This window comes from Tiliqua scincoides, chromosome 4 (assembly GCF_035046505.1).
Source record: "Tiliqua scincoides isolate rTilSci1 chromosome 4, rTilSci1.hap2, whole genome shotgun sequence".
Classification (NCBI taxonomy): domain Eukaryota; kingdom Metazoa; phylum Chordata; class Lepidosauria; order Squamata; family Scincidae; genus Tiliqua; species Tiliqua scincoides.
Window position 1 is genome coordinate 116,535,469 of NC_089824.1, and position 21,151 is coordinate 116,556,619.

The 21,151-nt window shown below is 44.6% G+C and overlaps 1 protein-coding gene across 3 annotated transcripts; it reads left to right on the plus strand.

The window, feature by feature from the left end:
* The first annotated feature begins 4,314 nt into the window (after window positions 1-4,314).
* On the plus strand, window positions 4,315-19,928 carry NPL (N-acetylneuraminate pyruvate lyase). 3 transcript variants are annotated; one of them, XR_010794379.1, is made up of 11 exons: window positions 4,315-4,387; window positions 7,293-7,366; window positions 8,378-8,465; window positions 10,074-10,131; window positions 10,605-10,680; window positions 12,770-12,862; window positions 15,177-15,319; window positions 16,220-16,266; window positions 16,548-16,632; window positions 17,237-17,393; window positions 19,410-19,468. XR_010794379.1 is itself a non-coding variant. In XM_066625710.1 (11 exons), exons 1-11 carry the CDS (start codon window positions 4,323-4,325, stop codon window positions 19,559-19,561), a joined length of 921 nt encoding a protein of 306 aa, XP_066481807.1. In that variant the 5' UTR covers window positions 4,315-4,322; the 3' UTR covers window positions 19,562-19,928. The 3 variants fall into 3 exon arrangements, 2 of the variants coding, with proteins under 2 accessions (XP_066481807.1, XP_066481808.1); XM_066625710.1 differs by having other exon boundaries at window positions 17,354-17,393; window positions 19,410-19,928; XM_066625711.1 differs by lacking the exon at window positions 4,315-4,387 and adding an exon at window positions 4,394-4,497 and having other exon boundaries at window positions 17,354-17,393; window positions 19,410-19,928.
* Window positions 19,929-21,151: the final 1,223 nt, after the last annotated feature.

Below are 21,151 nucleotides of genomic sequence, written 5' to 3' on the forward strand. Positions count from 1 at the left end.
CTATAAAGAATGGCTGTCGTTCCCTGCATTTCTCCTGCAGTTGTCTAAGGGAGAATACCATATCAGTGGTGGACCTGTTGGCTCGGAATCCACACTGTGATTCTGGATAGACGCTCTCTGCAACTACCTGGAGCCTCTTTAGTGCAATGCTAAGGAGAGAGATGCCGCAGTAGTTGTTGCAGTCACCCCTGTTGCCTTTGTTCTTGTACAGTGTGATGATGTTTGCATCCCTCATGTCCTGAGGTACTCCACTTTCTCTCCAACAGAGACAGAGGATTTCATGCACTCAGTGACGATGATCACAATGATCACTTTGCGGCACTTTAGAGCTTCAGCAGGGATGCTGTCTTTTCCAGGTGCCTTGCCAAAGGCAAGGGAGTCCAGGGCCACGTGAAGTTCTTCTAGGGTTGGTTCACTGTCAAGCTCCTCCAACACAGGCAGGCACTCAATGTTTTTCAGCGCTTCTTCGGTGACTATATTTTCTCTGGAATAAAGCTCAGAGTAGTGCTGCACCCAGTGTTCCATCTGCTGCATCCGATCCTGGATGACCTCGCCTGCGGCAGACTTCAGAGGGGCAATTTTCTTCTGTGTTGGACCTAGGGCCTGCTTGATACCTACCATCATACATCCCCTTGATGTTGCCCGTGTCAGCTGCTATCTGTATCTGGGAACAGAGCTGGAGCCAGTAGTCGTTAGTACATCTCCTGGCAGTCTGCTGGACTTTGCTGCGAGCAGCTCAGAAGACCTGCAGGTTGCACTCATTGGGACAGGCCTTGTATGCTTCTTGAGCTCTCCTCTTTATCCAGCTTCTGCTTAAAGACACACTGGGTTCTGCTAAAGCTGTCAAAACTACAGCAGTTCTCAGCTCTAAGACATTTGAGCCTCTGCCTCCTTACCTCCCTGCCAACAGTACAAGTCTGAATATTATCACTTCTTGTTCTTCCCTAGCTACTTTCTAAACAGAAATCAGAAATAAAATAATTCTGAACTTTGCAATTGAAGCACAGTATGCCAGTCCTGTGAAATATATATGTCACCGCACAATGTATTCCAATGAAATGTTCCCCCCTTGTGCCATGAAGGGGTAGAATAAACAGGTAGATCTCCATCACTCTGCCCCCCCCATTGCTATGTAGGGGTAGAATGAACACATAGATCTCCATCCCTTTCCCCCTCCTTGCTATAAAGGGGTAGAATGAACATATAGATCTCCACCACTTTGCCCTCGCTTGCTATAAAGGGGTAGAATGAACACATAGATCTGCATCACTTTCCCTCTCCTTGCTATGAAGGGGTAGAATGAACACATAGATCTCCATCTCTTTCCCTCTCCTTGCTATGAAGGGGTAGAATGAACACATAGATCTCCATCACTTTTCCCCCGCTTGCTATGAAGGAGTAGAATGAACACATAGATCTCCATCACTTTTCCCCCCCTTGCTATGAAGGGGTAGAATGAACACATGCATCTCCATGCCCCCTTTTCCCTGTAGATAGAAGGAACATCATGCACAGTCATCTCCATCTAAGATGGGCAAACACTCTGTTTCCCCCCCCCCCCATGAAGCATCTCTGAGATCCATGCCGTGGGTGGGGAGGCAGGTGAGGCAGAGCCTCCCCGCCTCCGCTCATGGGTTGTGGGTTGGCGGCGGCACTTTCTGAAGAACTCTGGTGGGGAGGCTCTGCCTCACCTGCCTCCCCACCCACTGCATTTCCCTGCTGAGATCAAGAACTCCCCCCATCCCTTAAAAGCTGGAGGCGTGCAGTGGAAGCTTCATGCCGCCTGCAAGCCCCCTCTTCAGGACTCCGTGGTTCCAACTCTCAGCCTGCAAAGGAACCCCTCTGATTGCACTGCCGGGCTCAGCCAAGCGGATTAGCCTGCTGGTTCTGAGCATGCTCGGACCTGTCGGGCATGCTCAGTGATTTAAGACCGAAAAGAAAGGGAACTGGCTGAGTGGATCAAGAACTCCTGGCTGGGGGGTCGGGTGAGTAGTGAGGTTGTGCGAATGGTGCCACCCAGGGAGGCATCAACAGATGCATTGGAAAAAGGAAGTGCAGACCCCACCGGTGGGGAGGGAGCTGTATAGGGGGAAGATGCTGTCTTCTTAAGGCAGACAGATGGGCAGCAGCCGGGACAGGCGATGCGTGCTGCAGCAGCACATGTAGCTCTTTTCCAAATAGCCCAATAAGTGGGAAGGCTCTAATGATCGTGCAGCAGCTGACTGCAGAGAGAGCTGTCCTGGAGTATGGGGGGGGGGCATGTCTACTCAGAAGTAAGTCCTACTGTGTCCTATGGGGCTTACTCCCAGGAAAGGGTGGATAGGATTGCAGCCTAAGAGATCTTGTGATTGAGGCTGACAAACTCCAGATGTCCAGAAAGGAAGGAAGGTCTGGCAGTAGGTGCAACACGTGTCAGTGTCTGCAGAACCTTGCTCAAGAGACACCCAGAACAGCGCAGTTCCCTTGCCTAGGAGGACTTCGTGGAAGTGGCCAGGTAGTCAGACTACTCTTCCTCGGGCTTGATGTTAAGGGAAGGGGAAGGAGAAGGAGAAGGAGAAGGAGAAAGAAAGATGTCAGGAAAGGGCTTTTCGGGTAGCCCTATCTGCAGTACTGTATGTCCTGACTCAAGAAGGGAATTCGGGAAACTCTTTGCAGACTGACATGCGGTGGCACCAGGTTTACTCCAAGTGAGCTCAACTCTGTTCAGTGGGGAGGCAAGCAGTTAATGGTCAGCGAGGTTCTCTGTAGCTTACAGCCTTTTGGAGTCTTGTTCTCTTTGAATTTGCCCAGTCAAAGGTTAAAACCATCTAACCATGTGGTCGTCCCCCTGTGCTGGGATAGCAAAATGTCTTGTCAGCTTCTGGGATAAATGTGTCTTGACTTAGAATCTCTCTCCCCCCCCCCCCCCACAGCATCTGTTTGCTGAATATGTTAGAAGAGAAAGGTTCACATGATTATGGAGCTGGAGTACCTTTTCTTGGATGAAAAAAGCTGTAAGAGTTTTGTACAGAAAAACGATTGGGCTGGAGTAGGTCCCTGGAAAAGACATGATGGAAGTCTGTAAAATTATGAGGGGTAGGGAAATAGTAGAGAAGAAAAAGATTTTGTCCTTTGCACTGCTAGAACTTATGGTCTCTCTCTCTCTCTCTCTCTCTCTCACACACACACACACACACACACACACACACACACACAAAATACTGATCTGAATTTTAAACTGATCTGTAAGATGTTTACCAACTTTGTACCCTGGACTTTGTCATTTAAGGCTTGGGTATTAACAGATCTTGCTCTATTTATTTATTGGCAACCTTCAGTCTCGAAAGACTATGGTATCGCGCTCTGAAAGGTGGTTCTGGCACAGCGTCTAGTGTGGCTGAAAAGGCCAATCCGGGAGTGACAATCCCTTCCACACCGGGAGCAAGTGCAGTCTGTCCCTGGTCTGTCTCCCTGGCTATGGGCCTTCCTTCTTTGCCTCTTAGCCTCAGACTGTTGGCAAAGTGTCTCTTCAAACTGGGAAAGGCCATGCTGCACAGCCTGCCTCCAAGCGGGCCGCTCAGAGGCCAGGGTTTCCCACTTGTTGAGGTCCATCCCTAAGGCCTTCAGATCCCTCTTGCAGATGTCTTGCTCAAAGACAGATCTTGCTCAAAGCCTGCTTATTTCTCTGTTCCAGGCAGACCTCTTCTCTTTCTCGGACTTCATTCCAACTTTGCCATGGCACCCCAAAAGAAACTGCAGGGCCTTGTGGCTGCCACCATCACTCCAATGACTCCAGATGGGTAAATATTTCCTTGGCCAAGAGGAATGGCAAACCACTTTCCAAACTATGGGGTGATATGCCCTTGTGATCTGTTGTTCAAATGAGAAAAAGACCCTTGGAATCCCTCAGGTGTGCATGGGATTTTTTGATGTTCTGAAAGTATCATAGTTGTTGCATTTTTGTTTTTAATTCTGTTGTAAACTGCCTTAGTGCCTCCCAATGGTGAAGGAAAATGTGAGATATAAATATCTTAAACACACGAAGTCATTTTTTGGAGAAGTTCCCCTATAAGATGTGGAGGAACCTCTTCTAAGAGACAGAAACTAATCTCCTGGGTCCATGTGATTATTTCTTTACCAGATGTATATGTTGCTTTTCCTCAAATACTACCAAAGTGGCATACAATTTTAAAAGAATAAAACCCCATGGTGTATGTTGTTGATCTATCACAATAAATAAAGTGGAAGCACAACAGAGGGGAACTGATTCTTGTCTGGAATATATCATGGGTGGGCAGATCACACTGGTTGCTGGGGTTCTTGGCAAGAATGCCAACTTTGCCATGGCACCCCAAAAGAAACTGCAGGGCCTTGTGGCTGCCACCATCACTCCAATGACTCCAGATGGGTAAATATTTCCTTGGCCAAGAGGAATGGCAAACCACTTTCCAAACTATGGGGTGATATGCCCTTGTGATCTGTTGTTCAAATGAGGAAAAGACCCTTGGAATCCCTCAGGTGTGCATGGGATTTTTTGATGTTCTGAAAGTATCATAGTTGTTGCATTTTTGTTTTTAATTCTGTTGTAAACTGCCTTAGTGCCTCCCAATGGTGAAGGAAAATGTGAGATATAAATATCTTAAACACACGAAGTCATTTTTTGGAGAAGTTCCCCTATAAGATGTGGAGGAACCTCTTCTAAGAGACAGAAACTAATCTCCTGGGTCCATGTGATTATTTCTTTACCAGATGTATATGTTGCTTTTCCTCAAATACTACCAAAGTGGCATACAATTTTAAAAGAATAAAACCCCATGGTGTATGTTGTTGATCTATCACAATAAATAAAGTGGAAGCACAACAGAGGGGAACTGATTCTTGTCTGGAATATATCATGGGTGGGCAGATCACACTGGTTGCTGGGGTTCTTGGCAAGAATGCTGACCTACATGGAATTCAGGGCCACTAAACACAGGTAAGCTATGACTTGGGAGATCCTGTGCTTGTGTTTTGTCAATCTAAAATCTGTAAGTGGCCCATGAGGATGCTGGTAAGTGGGGCTGGGGGGAAAAACTCACTGAAGTCGGCTTACCCCTGGAGTAAATGAATAAGGTGGGCCCCTCTGTTATATACATATATTTCAGCCCAGGAATTGGCCTGCTGCTGGATCTTATGTTCTTATGTTCTTATCTTGGAATCTTGCATAACTGAAGTGCTAAGATCAAAAGGTGAAAGCAGGAAAGCAACCAGTATCTGCTGTTTCTGCCCCTGACAATGTTGTTGTTCAGACACAAAATTTTGTCCTGGAATCAACATCACATTGCCCTCCAGAACGGAACAGAGTCTTATGCTGCCTCTGTAAGCAAAGATTGTCTACCTTGACAGATTAACTTCTTCAGTCAGCAACAAATGAGAGATGCAGACAATTATGACCTCCATATGAACTGCATGTAATCTTGGAGCCAGAAATCATGTTGCAACAATGACTTGCCCTGAGGTCCTTTTTCCCCATCTGTGGTTATGTAAATCTCTGAGATGGAAGTGCAAGAGAAGAACAGTAATGGGGTCTGAAATTGGACAATAGTACTGAAAGTAGAATGAAAGACACTTATGAGACAGAGCCTAGATAGTCTCCCTTCTTTTGGCTCACAAGTGTTTGAGGTGTAAGAAAAAAATGGTGAATGGAAACAGAAGTGGCCTAGGTGACCACACAACACACATGATGCCTGTTACTGGACCATCTTTCAAAAAAATTCTGCCTTGTCTACAGCTAAGGATAATGTGCCTGCCTAGTTCCAATAGGTTTTGTAGAGACTGGTGGAGTAAGCCAAAAACGTCCTTCCTACCAGGTCAGAAATCTTTGCATCAGATTGGGGGGGGGGGGGTGAGGACAAGATCTTAAGGTCAAAGCATAATTAAATTTCTTGTTGCACAATTTCTTTTAATTATTTTCTGCTTTATTCATAGGATAGCTGCCTTGATCTAGCGTACGTGGGGAGGGAGGAAATCAATCTTAGAAGCCTATTATAGCTTATCTCGAAGATTGAGTGCTTGCAGAACAAAGGAAAGGGAATCCTCATTATCTGACCCTGCAACTCCTAATGATAATCCATTGTTCTTTTGGTCTGTCTTGCTTTGGCAATTTTGCTTTAGCAGTCAGGTCACATGTGGTGTTTCTTGAAGACCCATGTGCAGAATGTTCACGGAGGGCTGCTTTTCATTTAGATATTGAATGAGTCTTGTTTTGCATGCGCATGCAAGACATGCATGCACACACTTCTTTGGGGAATGAGTGTTGGCTGGCTGAAGTGCAGACCACAATTCAGAATATTATAGTTCCGCAGCTGATTATGACCTTCCACACAGCATGTAGGCAGGCATGTGTTTTTCTGTGCAAGAATGGCTTCCAGGAGGAGCTTTTGTCTGAAAAAAAGAAGGGGTGACAAAATGCCCAAGGATGTTCTTATTGAAATAAGTATTCTTCCTTGCAAACAAATCTATAAGTTACTAGACCTCAGCTTTTTTTACTGACTTCCTGCCCATACATACCTGTTTTAACTGTTGGTATCCTAAAAATTTCAGGAGTGGGAGAAGATGTATAGCATTTGTACATTTTTCTTGCCTGAACACCTGGAAGAAGTTCTTTTGGGAAGTTACATGTTGTGGCCATTTTTCCAAGCTTGGAGTATCTTTTGTTATTGAATTATGGGAAATGAAGCACTTTGCTTTGGCATATTTGGACTAAAGAGAAAGGAAGCCTTTCTTGCTTCCAGTTCTTCCCCATCCACTGTAGAAAATGGTTCTTTTTCATATTGTTAGAGCATTATCGGTGCATATTGCACTTTACCGAGTAACACAGACCAAAAAAAAATGTTTCCTGCCCTGAGAAACCTATAGCCTACATTTCAACACTGGAAAAGATGACATAAGATGGGATGGAAGGGGAGAGGCTAGGGCCACAAGGGATGGATGTGAGCAACAATGCTGTTGTTTACTCTTAGGCTTTCTTTAGGTTGTGGGTGAGTAGTTCAGCCACAGATTAACTGCTGTCTCATGAACAAAATTGATTTTGAAGAGGATTTGACAGGGGAAAGAAATGTTGGAATTTTGACCCAATTTTTCCTCCCTTACCCAAAGCAGAACATGACCGAGTTGCCACTAACCTACAAGTCTAATCCATCTGCCTACATCTCCTGCGCAAACGATTCCTGTGAACAGGAATCCTGTGTACATTTCATGTACAGTATACGATATCACTTGTAAGAAGTTCCTTAAGCAGTAACTTCCCATACCTTTCATTTCTTTTCTTTTAGAGAAATCAACTTCTCTGTGATTGGCCAGTATGTGGATTACCTGATAAATGAGCAAGGTGTGAGGAGTATATTTGGTAAGTCATGGCGTATAATTGTACTTTTCCAAGAGACAATTTGCTGTTGTGTATACTGCAAAGCCTTAAGACTGTTTGGAAGTGTGTAAGAATCCCAGTGTGGTCAACTAGGATGACATATGCATCCAATATGTCAAAATGTTTCATGTAAAATGTGGTCAGTAACCATTTGGTTAGTGACTGTCTATGTTTACCCTACATCTGGATTGGGATGGTCTATAGTGGGTCTATCACGTCTTAAAAAGCAAGCTGATTTACTGAAGCATCGGGTTCCTGCAGGATGGAGCCGCCTTGTTTCTGAACTTGGGTGTCTACCTATGAAAGTCTAAGCAATAAACCAACCTTTAAGGTGACTGAGAACTTTGCCTTTTGTAAGCATGTGCTTCAGCTTGCACCACACCATCTGATTGGGCCTCTTGGTTATCTGATATTAAATGGGATAAGGTGGGCTTATATTCTGTTCAGGGCATGGGGAAAGTGACTGCAGACTGTGACCTGAGCCACTCGGTGTGTCTACAATGAACACTTAAGCTGGTTAAATAATAATTTCCTTACCCAAGAGCATGCCTCCATTGCCCCAATGGGTCTTCTCAGATCTTTGCCAACTCTTTTGCTGGTGCAAGTTGGAGGAGAATAAGGGAGAGAGAAGGGAACAGAGAACAGGGTTAGAATTCGGTGCCACTGATATCTGCCCCTCCCTCTCCTCCCTGCCCGGAAACTCACCCATGCCTCTCTGCCCTATTCCACCCACCACTAGCCACCCCAACCTACCCGTTCCCCCCCAACTTCATTTTTGAAAGTGGACCCTGAATGACTGGTGGTGGTGCACTGTGCATGCCAGCATATGATCATTTACAATACCAGAACTGTGTTCCACTATCATAAAGGGCAGATGAGTCCTAATTAGGATTGGGCTGCTAGTCAAGTAGTTGGTCCACCAAAATATTTCACCCTTTTACCAAAATTTGTCCCTTTTTTCTGTCCATTTCAAACATGACATTTTTGTTACAGTAAATGGGACGACAGGAGAAGGCCTGTCCTTGAGCATTCAGGAGAGGAAGCAGCTGGCAGAGGAGTGGATAACAAAGGGGAAGGATAAGTGAGTAACTCTGGGGAAAGATTGCCGTGTTTGTGAAAATTATTGCCTACCTAAGCAACTGCAGTTTTTGGTGAACTCAGTCATAATGTTTCCTTCCTTTTAAAGACTGGGGAGAAGGAAATGGTTTTTTTCAACATTGGTGTTCTGAAGTTACAGTACATTACTGTCTGCCTTAGTCAGCAGTTGAATTTCTCATTGCCCAATGAGAGGAGAACAGAAAGTGATCATTTATGGGAACTGTCTTGTTTTGCCTAAACTAGCTCTCACAGGCTAGAAACAAGGTTAGAATATGGGGAAAGGGTGAACATTGTTCTCCTAAAATGGGATTATGGCAGTCTAAGAATCCAGGTCCAGAGAAAAAAGAGACCTCGGGGATCCATCTTCTCATATTGGAGACTAGAAATCTGACCTGCACAGCAGTTGTGACTGGATCAAGTATTCTAAATGCAAAGTTTGCAAGTATGAATGACTTCTCAGCAAGTGAGGTAGGATGGCACAAACTCAACTTCTGCATTTTCCACTGAATAACAAACCCTGTAGAAAAGTCCTCCTAGGCAAGGGAACTGCGCTATTCTGGGTGTCTCTTGAGCAAGGTTCTGCAGACACTGACAAGTGAGGTAGGATGGCACAAACTCAACTTCTGCATTTTCCACTGAATAACAAACCCTGTAGAAAAGTCATTCCCAAACTGGTGGGTCATGACCCATCAGCCTTAGAAGTGCTGGCCTTTGCCTCTTTAAAGGGCAGAGAGGGGAAAAGGATCCCCAGGATCACGCTGCTGCTGGGACAGAAGGGGGAATTTACTCACCAACAGGTCTGGCTGGCTTGTATGGATGTGGGCAGCCCTGTGGAGAGATCTCCAAGCCTCTGATTTACTAAAAATAGAGATCAGAAACCACTTCCAGTTTCATGATCATAAACTGAAAGTGGTTTTCGATCACTTTTTAGTAAATCGGAGGCTTGGGGAGACCTATGGAGGGCTCCATGGGGCTCCCCGCACCCCTGGAAGCCTGCCAGACCTTCTGGTGGGTAGAACCTCCCCTTCTGTCCCAGAAGTGGTGCGATCCTGGGGATCATGTTGCTGCTGTAGCCTCACCCCCACAAAGAAGTGGTTCCCTCCTTCCATGGAGGATTTTGGGAACCACTGCTGTAGAAATAAGAATGGAAAATGAGATCTTTTCTCCTTCCCCCAGAAATTTTGAAATGTGGACTAAATATTTTGCAGTAGTTTTGCTCTGTGTGCCATTACATGTTCTACTTTTCTCTCAAAAAAAATCTGCTGCATAAATTTGCTTTCAGGTTTTTTTTATTGCATTCCTTTTGCATCCTTCGACCCAATGAGCTCAGGGCAGCATACACGGTTCTTCCAAACCCATTTTATTCTCACAATAACCCTGTGAGGTAGGTTAGGCTGAGAGAGAGCGACTCTTCAAGTTCACCCACCTAGTCATTTCTTGTACAATGGGCACCACTTGGACAATGTCCTCTGAATTAGCTTCTAATGCACAACAACATATACACCAATGTGCTATTATTGTGAACCCCTCCCTCCACCCTGCCCCTATCAAAAGCATAAAAATAATTCTCCCTCCCCCCTTTTTTTCACAGACTGGATCATGTCATCATTCATGTGGGAGCATTGAGCTTGCCAGAATCAAAGGGACTGGTGGGTATGTTTTAATGTTCCTTGAAGCTGCTTTTCTCTACCCTGCAATTGCATTGGTGTAAAAGGAGACAACTCTTCAATAGCATCTGAGGGTGGGGGTAATGGTGCCATGCACACCTTCTCTAGAGATATGCACATATATAAGTTGGCTCTGATGGCTTACTGCTAGTAGGGTGGTTGGAGATTCTTGCATAATGCACAGCACTGGGCATTGCCTCATAATTCAGAACAGTGTGGTGAGCTACACATGTTGGTGCCTAAAAATAAAGGAAACAAAGCAACCATTGGTCTGAATAAGATTGTGTAAGCTTATGAGATGACAGTGGGGATTCAAAACCAGGAGCATCTGTTTCAGAGCAATGTATTGCCATGTCATTTATTTTTAGGTCCCTAGGACCATGGTGGTGATGGCGGTGGTTTTCTAAAGCAGTACAAAAAGGTGTCTCTGATTTCTCCCATTCCTTCCTTTCCAGGCTAAGCATGCAGCCGAAACCGGAGCAGATGGCATAGCTGTCATTGCCCCCTCCTTCTTCAAACAAGTGACCAAAGGTGAGTAAGTCACTGAATCCTACCAAGTTGCTTACAGAAAGGACCATGAGTGGTAGAGCATATGCTTTGTGTGCAAAAGGTCTGTGGTTCAATCCCTGGCATCCCCAGGTCAGACAGGGAAGAATTCCTGCCTGAAACCCTGGAAAGCCACTGCCAGTCCATGCTGACAATACTAACCTACATGGACCAATGGTCTGGTTCAGTATAAGGCCAAGTCCTCTCTCTCTCTGTGCTTTAAGTCTTGCAATCTACTCTTCAGGCAGACTTCAGGACAGTATGTAGAATTCAGACTGCAATACTATCCACACTTACCTGGGAGTAAGTCCCACTGACTACAATGGGACTTACTTCTGAATAGACATACATAAATGACTTTACAGCACTGTGGAGATGCGTACCTGTAAAGCCTCAATAAGTGTGGGCAGTTCCTCTGCATATCTACTGAGCTCCTTAAAATGCTTGTAGGTAGGGTTGTATGTATGTGTGTAGAGAAACCACAGCATGTGACGTTGGGTTTCCTGGAAAACGCCGTTGGTTTCCTGGAAAATACAACTTTCATCTGAAAAAGCAAAGGCAATCTTCTGGCGTTTATGGCTGTGAAGATGTGGAAAACATTTGGACTGTGTCTAGTGAGCTATGGCATGGCTCGCTAGTAAGATTTCTAGCATGCAGGTGACAGGTCCTCTATCAGGTTCAGCCCAAATGGAAGCAGCACCAACATTTTTGGTCTCCCTTTTCCCTTTTTTGTATGCACATTAGCCCATGTGCATGCACACACACCCTCCCCACTGCCTCTTCCTTTGCCCTGCTGCATTTCTCAGACAAGAGGAGTGGGAGGAGCTTGGGAGCAGAACAGAAAGTCCCTTCCCACCCAGCTTGTTTTGAAACAAGGAGGAGGGTGAGACTGGTGGGTGCTGCTACAATCCTGTTCCTGATTGTTCTCGTTCTAGGACTGCCATCAGGTACAGAATCATAGTGGCTCCCTATCTCCTCCTCTTCCAATCCTTCCATTGTGATTTTCTTTTTGCTTGTTCTCTGGCAGTGAAGGAGGAAAAGGAGGAAGACTGCTCTGCTTTCCTTGTGGAGGATTGGGCCAGTGCAGGGTGTCACACACCTCTGAGCCAAGCTCTGCACAGCATGGAGCTTGGTAACCTGGAATGTTGGCAATGACACGTAATGTCATTGCTGAGCATCCAGGGGTGGCATCACAGTGCCGTTGTAATGCCGTGCAGAAGATGCACCAGCATGGACTGCTTAGAGCAGCCATTTTCAACCACTGTGCCATGGCACATTGGTCTGCCACAAGTGGTCTACAGCTGTGCCACAGGAATTTGGGGGAAGATCATTTATTAGTAGAGCCAATGGGAAATGTAACCCCCCTCCCCCCCCCGCAGTATGGTGTGCCTTGTCAATTGTCAAAAACCTTGACAATTTTAGTGCCTTGTCAGTGGGTGATGAGATGAAAACGGTTAAAAATTGTTGGCTTAGAGGGAGTATAGCTTGGGGCAGCAGCAGGATGGTGCAGTTGGTGGGCTGGTGGGGTCAGAATGCAAATCATCCCCTGGCTGTTCACCGCCATGTGCTTCCTGAAGTGATCCCCTTCACCAAAAATGGCATCCGTTTTGCCCTATCATGTCTAGTTTTAGAGATATAGTATAGCCTCATTAGTGAATGGTTCAAGCAGCTTCCTCATGAGGAAGCCATGGTGTAGGCTTCCTCATGAGGAAGCTGCTTGAACCATTCACTAAAGAGGCTATGCCGTGTCTCCAAAACTAGACATGATAGGGCAAAACGGATGCCATTTTTGGAATCCCAAATATACCCAGGAATTGGTGTAACATTTAAGGAAGCAAAAAGTGTGTTGGCCTGTGTAATTGGCAACCCAGATAGCACAGTCAAGGGTCAAATTGAATACTAGGGGTTCTCGGCATCCAAGAGTGGTTGGCTTCTGCTGGGGTTAAAAAAACAGGTGGTACAGGCTGGACTTGAGCTTGTGCTTACATGTCACATAGGACTGCATTATATGTGTCATGTATCCATCAGACGTGCCCAGATTTCCAACAGCTTTCTTGGTCTTGTTTCTTTTCAGGTGCACTAGTTGCTTTCTTGAAAGAAGTTGCCTCAGAAGCTCCTGGCGTCCCATTCTATTATTACCACATCCCTCGTCTGACTGGTATAAAAAGTAAGTTTTATTCATCAGATCTTCCTGATTACATCAAAGAGAAATGTTTGACTCAAAATGGTGTGTTCTGTGAGTTTATGTTTGTATCCTGCTTTTCTTCCATAGAGCCTGAGGCTGCAATGTGGGGTCTCAGGATATCTCCCCTCTAGGCATGTCCAGACCCAGGCTTGCACAGTTTTAGCAAGGCTGTTGCATCATGTGGCATCAGGCCATGCCCTGGTAGCATGACCAAAGCTGCAATTCTATGCATGTTTCCTTCCTAGTAAGCCTTGGTGATGAACAGAAGCCCTTCACCTTACTAGGAGATCCTATCTATTGTGTATATAAAATGGTGCTATTATGCCTTAGTTAACTAGTACAGCTTGCCATTATGGCCTCTGTAACCCGCACATTCATAAGAAAGGCTTAGCCTTGGTATGTATTGGCCATACTAGCATGTCTCTGTTAGAACAATGGACCAGGCAGAAAACACAAGGAAGGTCCAAAGAGCTGTCTAGAGGTTTCCAGCCATTGAAGTAGCCAACGGAAAAGGCAGGATCTCAATTCCCTGAACCCATAAAAGGGGAGAGTTGGATGGAGATAGATGCAGTTCCCTAGTCTGCAAGATCCAGAGCAGTGTGACAGCAGTTACAGTCAGCTCAGCAAGTGCTGGAAAAATCTAACAACATACATCTAATTAGGGACAACTTTAGGTAAGTTGCATTAAGATTTGATTTCATATGCCTCTATGGAAAACTGAGTCTTCTAGTGCCTGCTCTTGAATATTTGAGCATTGCCTGATTTTTCTTTCTACCCTTTTTTCTTTTTAATAAATGGTTTTTATTTTTGAAAGTTTAACATCCTGTTTCAATTGGACAAGAGCAGAGAGGAGTTCTCCATCACTAATGGCAAACACTACAAAGTCTTGAATAGGTGTAGAGCTTGGCCAGGTCAGTTAGATCTCCTGCTGCTTCTTTAGCAACCAGCTTTTATACTGAGGGTGAGACGAGACTTCCTATTCTGCTCCTAGGCCCCTCCTTGGTAATTGGGCTCATTTCAGATGGGAAGGACGGTATGAAAAGGCATTCCTTTTTCTTGGTCTTTCCTAATCACAGCAATCCTGCAACTGTCAGTCAAGATATCATATCTGCCACAGTCACCTTAGAAGGTACCCAGGGGTGTGTCAGAAGGTCAGGTACATGGACTGTGTGCATTGTGTTTTCCCCGTCCTGCAAGATGGGCCACAGCAGCTTTACCTGATCATTACAGCCACATGAAATGGGGCTTCCTTCCAAGGAAACATGCATGGGATTGCACTTGCAAGGATTGCTGTGACATAAGACTGCACTTCACAGGATGGTGGTGGGCAGAATGGATTCACATCTCTAAGTGGCAGGGGTTTTAAAAAAGATTCAGTAATGCTTGTACTAGTGGCATCATGCCTAGGTTTGATGGTAGTGGCTGATTCTATTAGTGAAAAGAACACCTGTGCATTCATTGGAATGTTACAATTGGTGGCTTATTAGCAGAAGGTCCCAGTGTTCATGTGTCTACCTCTGCTAATAATGACTGAGACATTCTTGCTCTGAACTGCCTATGTTACAACTTATATTGATTCTAAATCATTTCAACTGGCTTGGCTTTCACCAAAGTAGTCTAAAGACTGTAGTTTTGATGGAGGGCTGAGAATTCTTTACCTCCCAACTAACATTCCTACAGTTGCTTTTCTGGAACAAGAGAATCACTGTCCATCCACTTAAGAGTGTAAGGTACTTTATAGTTGATTCTCCTATCAAAGAATTTCATTTCTGTTGCCTTCTATGAGTAAAGTAAACTTTGTGGTTATTCTTCTCCATTCTTTGTCCCTGTACTTAGACACTATTTGTGGCCAAATTTGCTCAATGTACAAGCCATATTCAATAAATTTCAGAAGTTTGAGGGCCACAAGAGATGTATGAGAGCCATAATATACAAGAAACATTTAAATTTTGAAGTATATTTACTCACCATGAACATTTGAATCCAATGGACTCTCAGTTTGTACCTGGTAAATAATTATAAAGCTTGGAAAAAAAATTTATTTCTTTTTATATTATGATGCAAAAAGGAGCTCAGCCAACATATTTCCAAGAGCCACACATTATATGTCAAAGAGCTGCATGTGGCTCACAAGCCAAGGTTTGGCCACCCCTGCTATCTATAGTACACCATGGGATAGAATCTCAGCCTATATTGTACTGCTGTAACCTGCACTGCCATCACTGAAGGAGATAAATATTAAATGTGGTGGTATTTGACTTTGATGTGACTTGTAAGATTCTCTCCCTCGTTGCAGTTTGTGCTGAAGAGCTGTTCGATGGGATGAAGGAGCATATTCCCACCTTTCAGGGAGTGAAATTCAGTGACACAGACCTCTTGGACTTTGGACGGTGTGTGAGGAACAATGGCCAGTTTGTGTTGCTATATGGTGTGGATGAGGTAAGATAGAAGTAATGTCATTGTGATGGGACCACCAGGGATGGTGTCATTGATCTGTGCCTTTTGTGCTGGACCCCACAGATGAAACTCTGTACCAGGGGAATCTTGGGGCATGGTCTGAGGGTGCATGATATAGCCACCATGCTGAGCAGGTCTGGGTCTGGTCACTGCCTGAACAGGAGACTGCCGACATAACTGCCTTGCATTCCATTTTGAAAGAAAGATTCATAGGCAGAAAGAGACTGGCCAGATAGGATAATGGCTGAGAATCTTGGGCTTTTGGGGTGGCAGTGGGGAACTCACATAGCTCACCAGTTCTGAAGTCAACCATTCAGGCTTTGAAAGGGCTGTTTGGTGTGCCACAGCCTCCTTGCCTCTTCCTGCAACTCCTTTAATTTACTCTCCCCCCCCCCCCCAAAGTGGTAAATGGCACTAAGTCTGGTCAACCCTTTAAATGTTATAAATCTCCTTCCTTGGCTGAACACTGAGAAGGCAAATTCCAATCCTAGAAGCATATTCCACATGAAGGAAGAGGTGGAGGCTGAAAATCCAGAATGGAAGAACAATCTAGACAGCACAGGGAGGAAGGGAGGTTCTGCTACCTTGGAGAGTCTTGAGCATCTTTAGACTAAAAATGATGGAGAAGGAGTAGATGGCTGCAGTGGTGGAGGTGAATGGAGAAAAGTGGCTGACTTATCACTACCATCATTTTTGACATACAGAGGACCTTGGAAAATGCACAGCTGGATGCCATGAGTCACCATGGCTTCCCCCCACCCTCGTTTTTCTTCTTCAGTGGTTACCATCCAATAAGGGTAGAAATAGTTCAGCAATAAGCTGTCTTAATTTTCTTCAAACAACAAGGAAATAAAATGCACCTTTCTGTTTTCCACTAACTAGCAACTCCTGAGTGCACTGATAATGGGAGCAACTGGGGCAATTGGAAGGTCAGTCTCTTTCTCTGTGTGTGGATGAGAATGTTTGAATGAAAATGGTAAGTGCCATATCTTCTACACAAAACAAGATTCTTATACAGTGCATTGCTTTTACTGTCTCTGATCCTGGGATGTGAGCGTATGTAGGGCAACATCCATGCAGTACCATGTACAATTCCTGTATTGGGATGATCAGAATTGTTCTGTTCTAATGATGGTGCTGGCATTTCTTTCTTGTTGAATCTGCTTTTGCTTTCTTTGGTGTAATTGTTTTGTTATCCGTGTTCTTGCAGTACATATAATTACTTGGGCAAGGTGAATAACTTAATGCTGAAAGCTTTTGCTAATGGAGATCACTTCACAGCGCAAAAATATCAGGTATGATGTTTCCATCTAAAGTTGTTTATAACGGAAAACAAAACATCCCCTTTTTAACTGTATGTTTTGAAGTAGCTGTTGCACATTCTAACTAGCAGTTGTGTCTGTGTACACACATACACCTGATTCAGCTAAGGAACATGGAAATGGCACTCTGTGCATTATCACTTACTGGGTAAGAATTACACACATGCACATGAGTGCATGATTCACCTCTGCAGTCTAGCTGCTTGAGCTGCATGCTTGGTGGGGGGACTCTAATTAGTTGCTGGAGAAGAACTGGCACTGGCGTAGCTGGGGAGAATGGTGCACTATGTTTTGCAGGAAGCGGCTCCTCCCCTTCCCCTTGGAAGCCATTTGCCTCTGTTTAGCCTCATGGCAGTGTGCCAGCGGCTCCTCTCCTCTGCTTTGGAGCCATGGGGGGGGAGGGAAATGGAGGCGAATGGCTCCCAAGGCGGGGGAGGAACCACTTGCATGCTGCAGGGATGCTCCCTACAAAACTTAGTGCGCAGCCCCCCCCTCTAGCTATACCAGTGAGAGCTGGATTCAGTTCTCTCTCTCTCTCTCCACCCCCCCCCCCAATGCCTTACTTCACTGCAAAAAGCTGATTGGTAGGATTTCAACTCTTTTGGGGCCTTGGATCTCATGTCTCCAGCTGCTCCCTTTGGATTGAAACCATAGACTCAAATATGAGAAGTTAATCTTACCTTGTCTCTTCTAGTTCTGTATTCAAGAATTCCTCAGCTTTGTAATTGCACAAGGTAAGTCCAGCAGTAGATTCTATTTTTTATGCCCCTCTTACACGGTCCATATGAATAAATATTCACATGGATTGAATGCTTCTGAATTCTACACAAGTTTCCAGCTTTCAGTCACCTAAGATGTCCCCTGCTAAATCATGCTCTGAAAGCCAGTCCATTCAGTCATTTCTTCTTTCTTCCCCTCCCTTATTTGTCTTCCATGAATTCATCCTAACATTTCCACCAGATATGGTTTTTCTTCTATTGTTCTGATTTCTGTTGAACTATGATACTTTTTTCCCCAAAAGCATTTCCTCTTTAATGTTTAATGTAAGATTATAATAACAATTGCTGCAGCTATTCAAGAAATTACATACTACAGGTGCAGCCTATTTATCCACAGATTTTTTAATCTTCAGATTTGTCTCCACGAAAATGGGGTGGGATACTGAATGTCACTCACACCTTTGCCTCGCTCCTTTTCCAAGCAGCCTAAAACACTGCAAAAAGGCTCCACCTTGCCCAGGCAGGGAATAGCCCTGGAGCCCTGGAAGAGGTTCCCCTTGCAAAGGGACAGTAACACTCCTGGAGCCCCTGAGCCAGCAAAGAGGCTGAAGAGGGGAAGGGGGGGCAAGAACCTCTGTAGCCAGAACATGTGGAGGTCTCTCTCTCACACACTCACATACAGGGACAGGTGCCATAGCAACAGAGGGGATTGCTTTAAAAGAGAAGATAGGATTGCTTTAAAGAACCCAGGGAGTGTTTGCCAAATTCCCCCCCCCCATGGTGCCTTCCCGCCAAGCAAACCATGCAATTTGCAGCCCAATCCTCTCCACACTTTCCTGGGAGTATGCCCCATTGACTAGAATGGGGCTTACTTCTGAGTATAAACACATAGGGCTGGACTCTGAAAAGCTCAGCATCCCACCTGTGAAAGAGGCGGGACAGCTGGCAACGGGGAGGGCTGAGGAGGGGGAGGCAGGAGGGGCAGGAGAGGGGATTGCTTTAAAAAACCCAGGGAGTATTTGCTGAATTCCCCCCCCCCCATGATGCAGGCTGTTGGGAAGCCTTGGAGAGACAGGTGATGGTGAGCAGAGAGCTGGACTACAAGTCCCCAGAATGCTCCGGGGCACAGGAGTTTCCTTGATGGTGGTTGGGAGGGTTGCAGGAGCAGCAGCAGTGAAGGGGAGGAGCAGAAGAACCTGCAGCGCTGTTGGGAAGCAGCCTGGGACACAGAGGCTTCCCAAGCACCACTCCAACTGTGAAAGAAACAGGACAGCTGGCAACAGGAGGGTTGAGTACGGAGGGGAGGGAATTGAGAACAGCTGCCTTAGTTTCCTTCCAACCAGAAGTGTGAGGCTGCAGCCTATTTGCTCTATGGACTTAAATCTATGAACTCAGCACAACGCGTTTTTTGTTAATTGTGCCGAGTCACGGAACGGAACTAACGCGGATAAATAGGCTCTACCTGTATGCACATACTAGTTATTTACCAACATGATTAATGGGGAGATAGTGTCTTGATGGTTCAGAAGATGTACAAACTATTTCAGTATATTAAGAAAGGATTTTGTATTTAATCTCTCTGCATTTAGAGAGATTACATGCCATTATCTTTTGTAAAAGATTGCATTCTCACTTCTCCCCTGGAAATAAGAGGATAATACTGACTTGCTTTACAGGGCTATTGTAAGGACTGCAAGAAAATGTACATGAACACTCAAAATACTATATTATTATTATTATTATTATTATTATTATTATTATTATTATTAATGGTAATGATGGTGTATGTGCCCTGTTTCTCAAAGTGCCCTGTAACAAAAATTTCTGGGTTTCAGATTGGCCAGAACTCTAAGGGTCAATACCAGATTTATTTGGAAAGCAAATAAACCTTCTTTTAAGCAAAAAGGCAGCTCAGTTGTAATCCTAAAATTTACATAACGAACTATGGGTCATAGTGGTGGGGCTGGGGAGGTATCTTGATTAGATCTTTGATTTGTTTGAATAACTTGTTTGGTTTTGTGTTTTGGCTAGGCTTTGGCGTTCCACAGATCAAAGCAGTCATGACTTTGATTTCAGGGATACCAATGGGTCCCCCACGGCTTCCACTCTCAAGTGCTTCTGAGGACTTTGTTGCCAAAGTAAAAGCCAAATTAGAGAGCCTAAAGAACAGTCTCCACAGTTAGTGTTAAACATCAGCATGGTCATAGGACAGTTGATGCAACATGGTGAGCTGATACTACTGGAAATGTAGTACTCGAGAGCACACTGACTGAACAAGAGAGAACCTGCCTAACTCTGCCCTTTAACCTTGTCTATAGGGAAAACCCTACAGAAGTTGCTTTTCTGCTCATCATGGTGTCTCTTTGACAGCAAGAATTTAGTGGTTTTTTGATAATAGGAGGATCCTATTTGGATTGAGTGAAGAATTCCAATGATTTCAAAGAATTCTTCCAGTTTCACCTGAGAGGAGGCAGGGAGTGGATTGGACAGACTAACTGTGGGGAATATCTTGCCATTTTTGTACCTCAAGACAATATACTGGAGAGTAATAAAACTGAATTTTGTATTTCTTAATGTTGTTCGGTATTTGTTGAACCCTAACACTGGAGAAACTCCGATACTGACAGACAAGTTCCAGAATTTTCAAAAGGTGCTTCTATTAGTTCATTTTTCTGGAATTGTCACCCTTTATTCCAGCTGTAGGAGGAATTAACTACTCCCTTCCAAGGTTCTGAACCTAGAGAAATTGCACACTGAAACAGAGGCAGCTCTAGAGATTTATTTCAAAGAACAATTGCTCTGGTGCAATCCAACATACCTAACACAGGCCAGCTATGAAGAACTGCAACCCTAACAATGCTGCCTAAGGCATTTATACCTGTTACATGTATCCATTACAATATTTATAAAATAAGCTTATCTATTACCATATTTGGCCATCTTCATGTTATTTAAAACTAAGCATGTGTATTACTCTATCAAAATTTAGTTATATAATGTTGACATATGCAGACTGACCTCAACTCTCCACCTCTAAAATCAGCCATTGTTCAGGAATGATCTCCAGATCCCTGTTTGTGCCTCAAACATAATGTATCTTTTAACTACTAATATGGTTAGTACAGCTAGATTCACACACATGGTTAAACAATAGACAAGGCCAAAGACTGTTCCTAAGCATCTTTAGTTAAACACCTTAAACATAGTTAAAAATCTTCTTTTTCAATCTTGTAACAAGACAATGGTTATACACAGAGGCTACATGGATTTTACAATACAATGGTAAAACCTGTGACATACCATAGATATGCATGCATGAGAAAGCTTAGAGTCACTAATAGTCACAATACTGTTCTGGGCCTTCAATTTCCACCACACAGCATTTCTCAACATTTGTTCCCTGATGTACCAGTTTGCATGGCCCACCTCTTGGAAATACCACTGGACGTAACTGGCAATGATGTTATCACCAGTTACTTCCGGATTGGGAGGCTAGATGCGTAAGCCTCCCAGTAAGAGACTCAGGGCAGATGGGAGAGCTTTTTTGAGTGTACAGAAAGTGCAGGCTGGAGCTCTGCCTGCTGAACCAAGACTCCTATCACTGCTTGTTGGTGTTGTGTTGCTTGTCTCACAGGTGGCAGGTGTCTGGGAGGGGGGAGGTCCTGTGCATACCACCTCAAGTACCACGGGTGATACAAGTACCACTGGTTGAGAAACTTAAAGTTATTCAGTTAGTATTTATGGAGCATATCTTTCCAGTGTTTTCCTCTCCT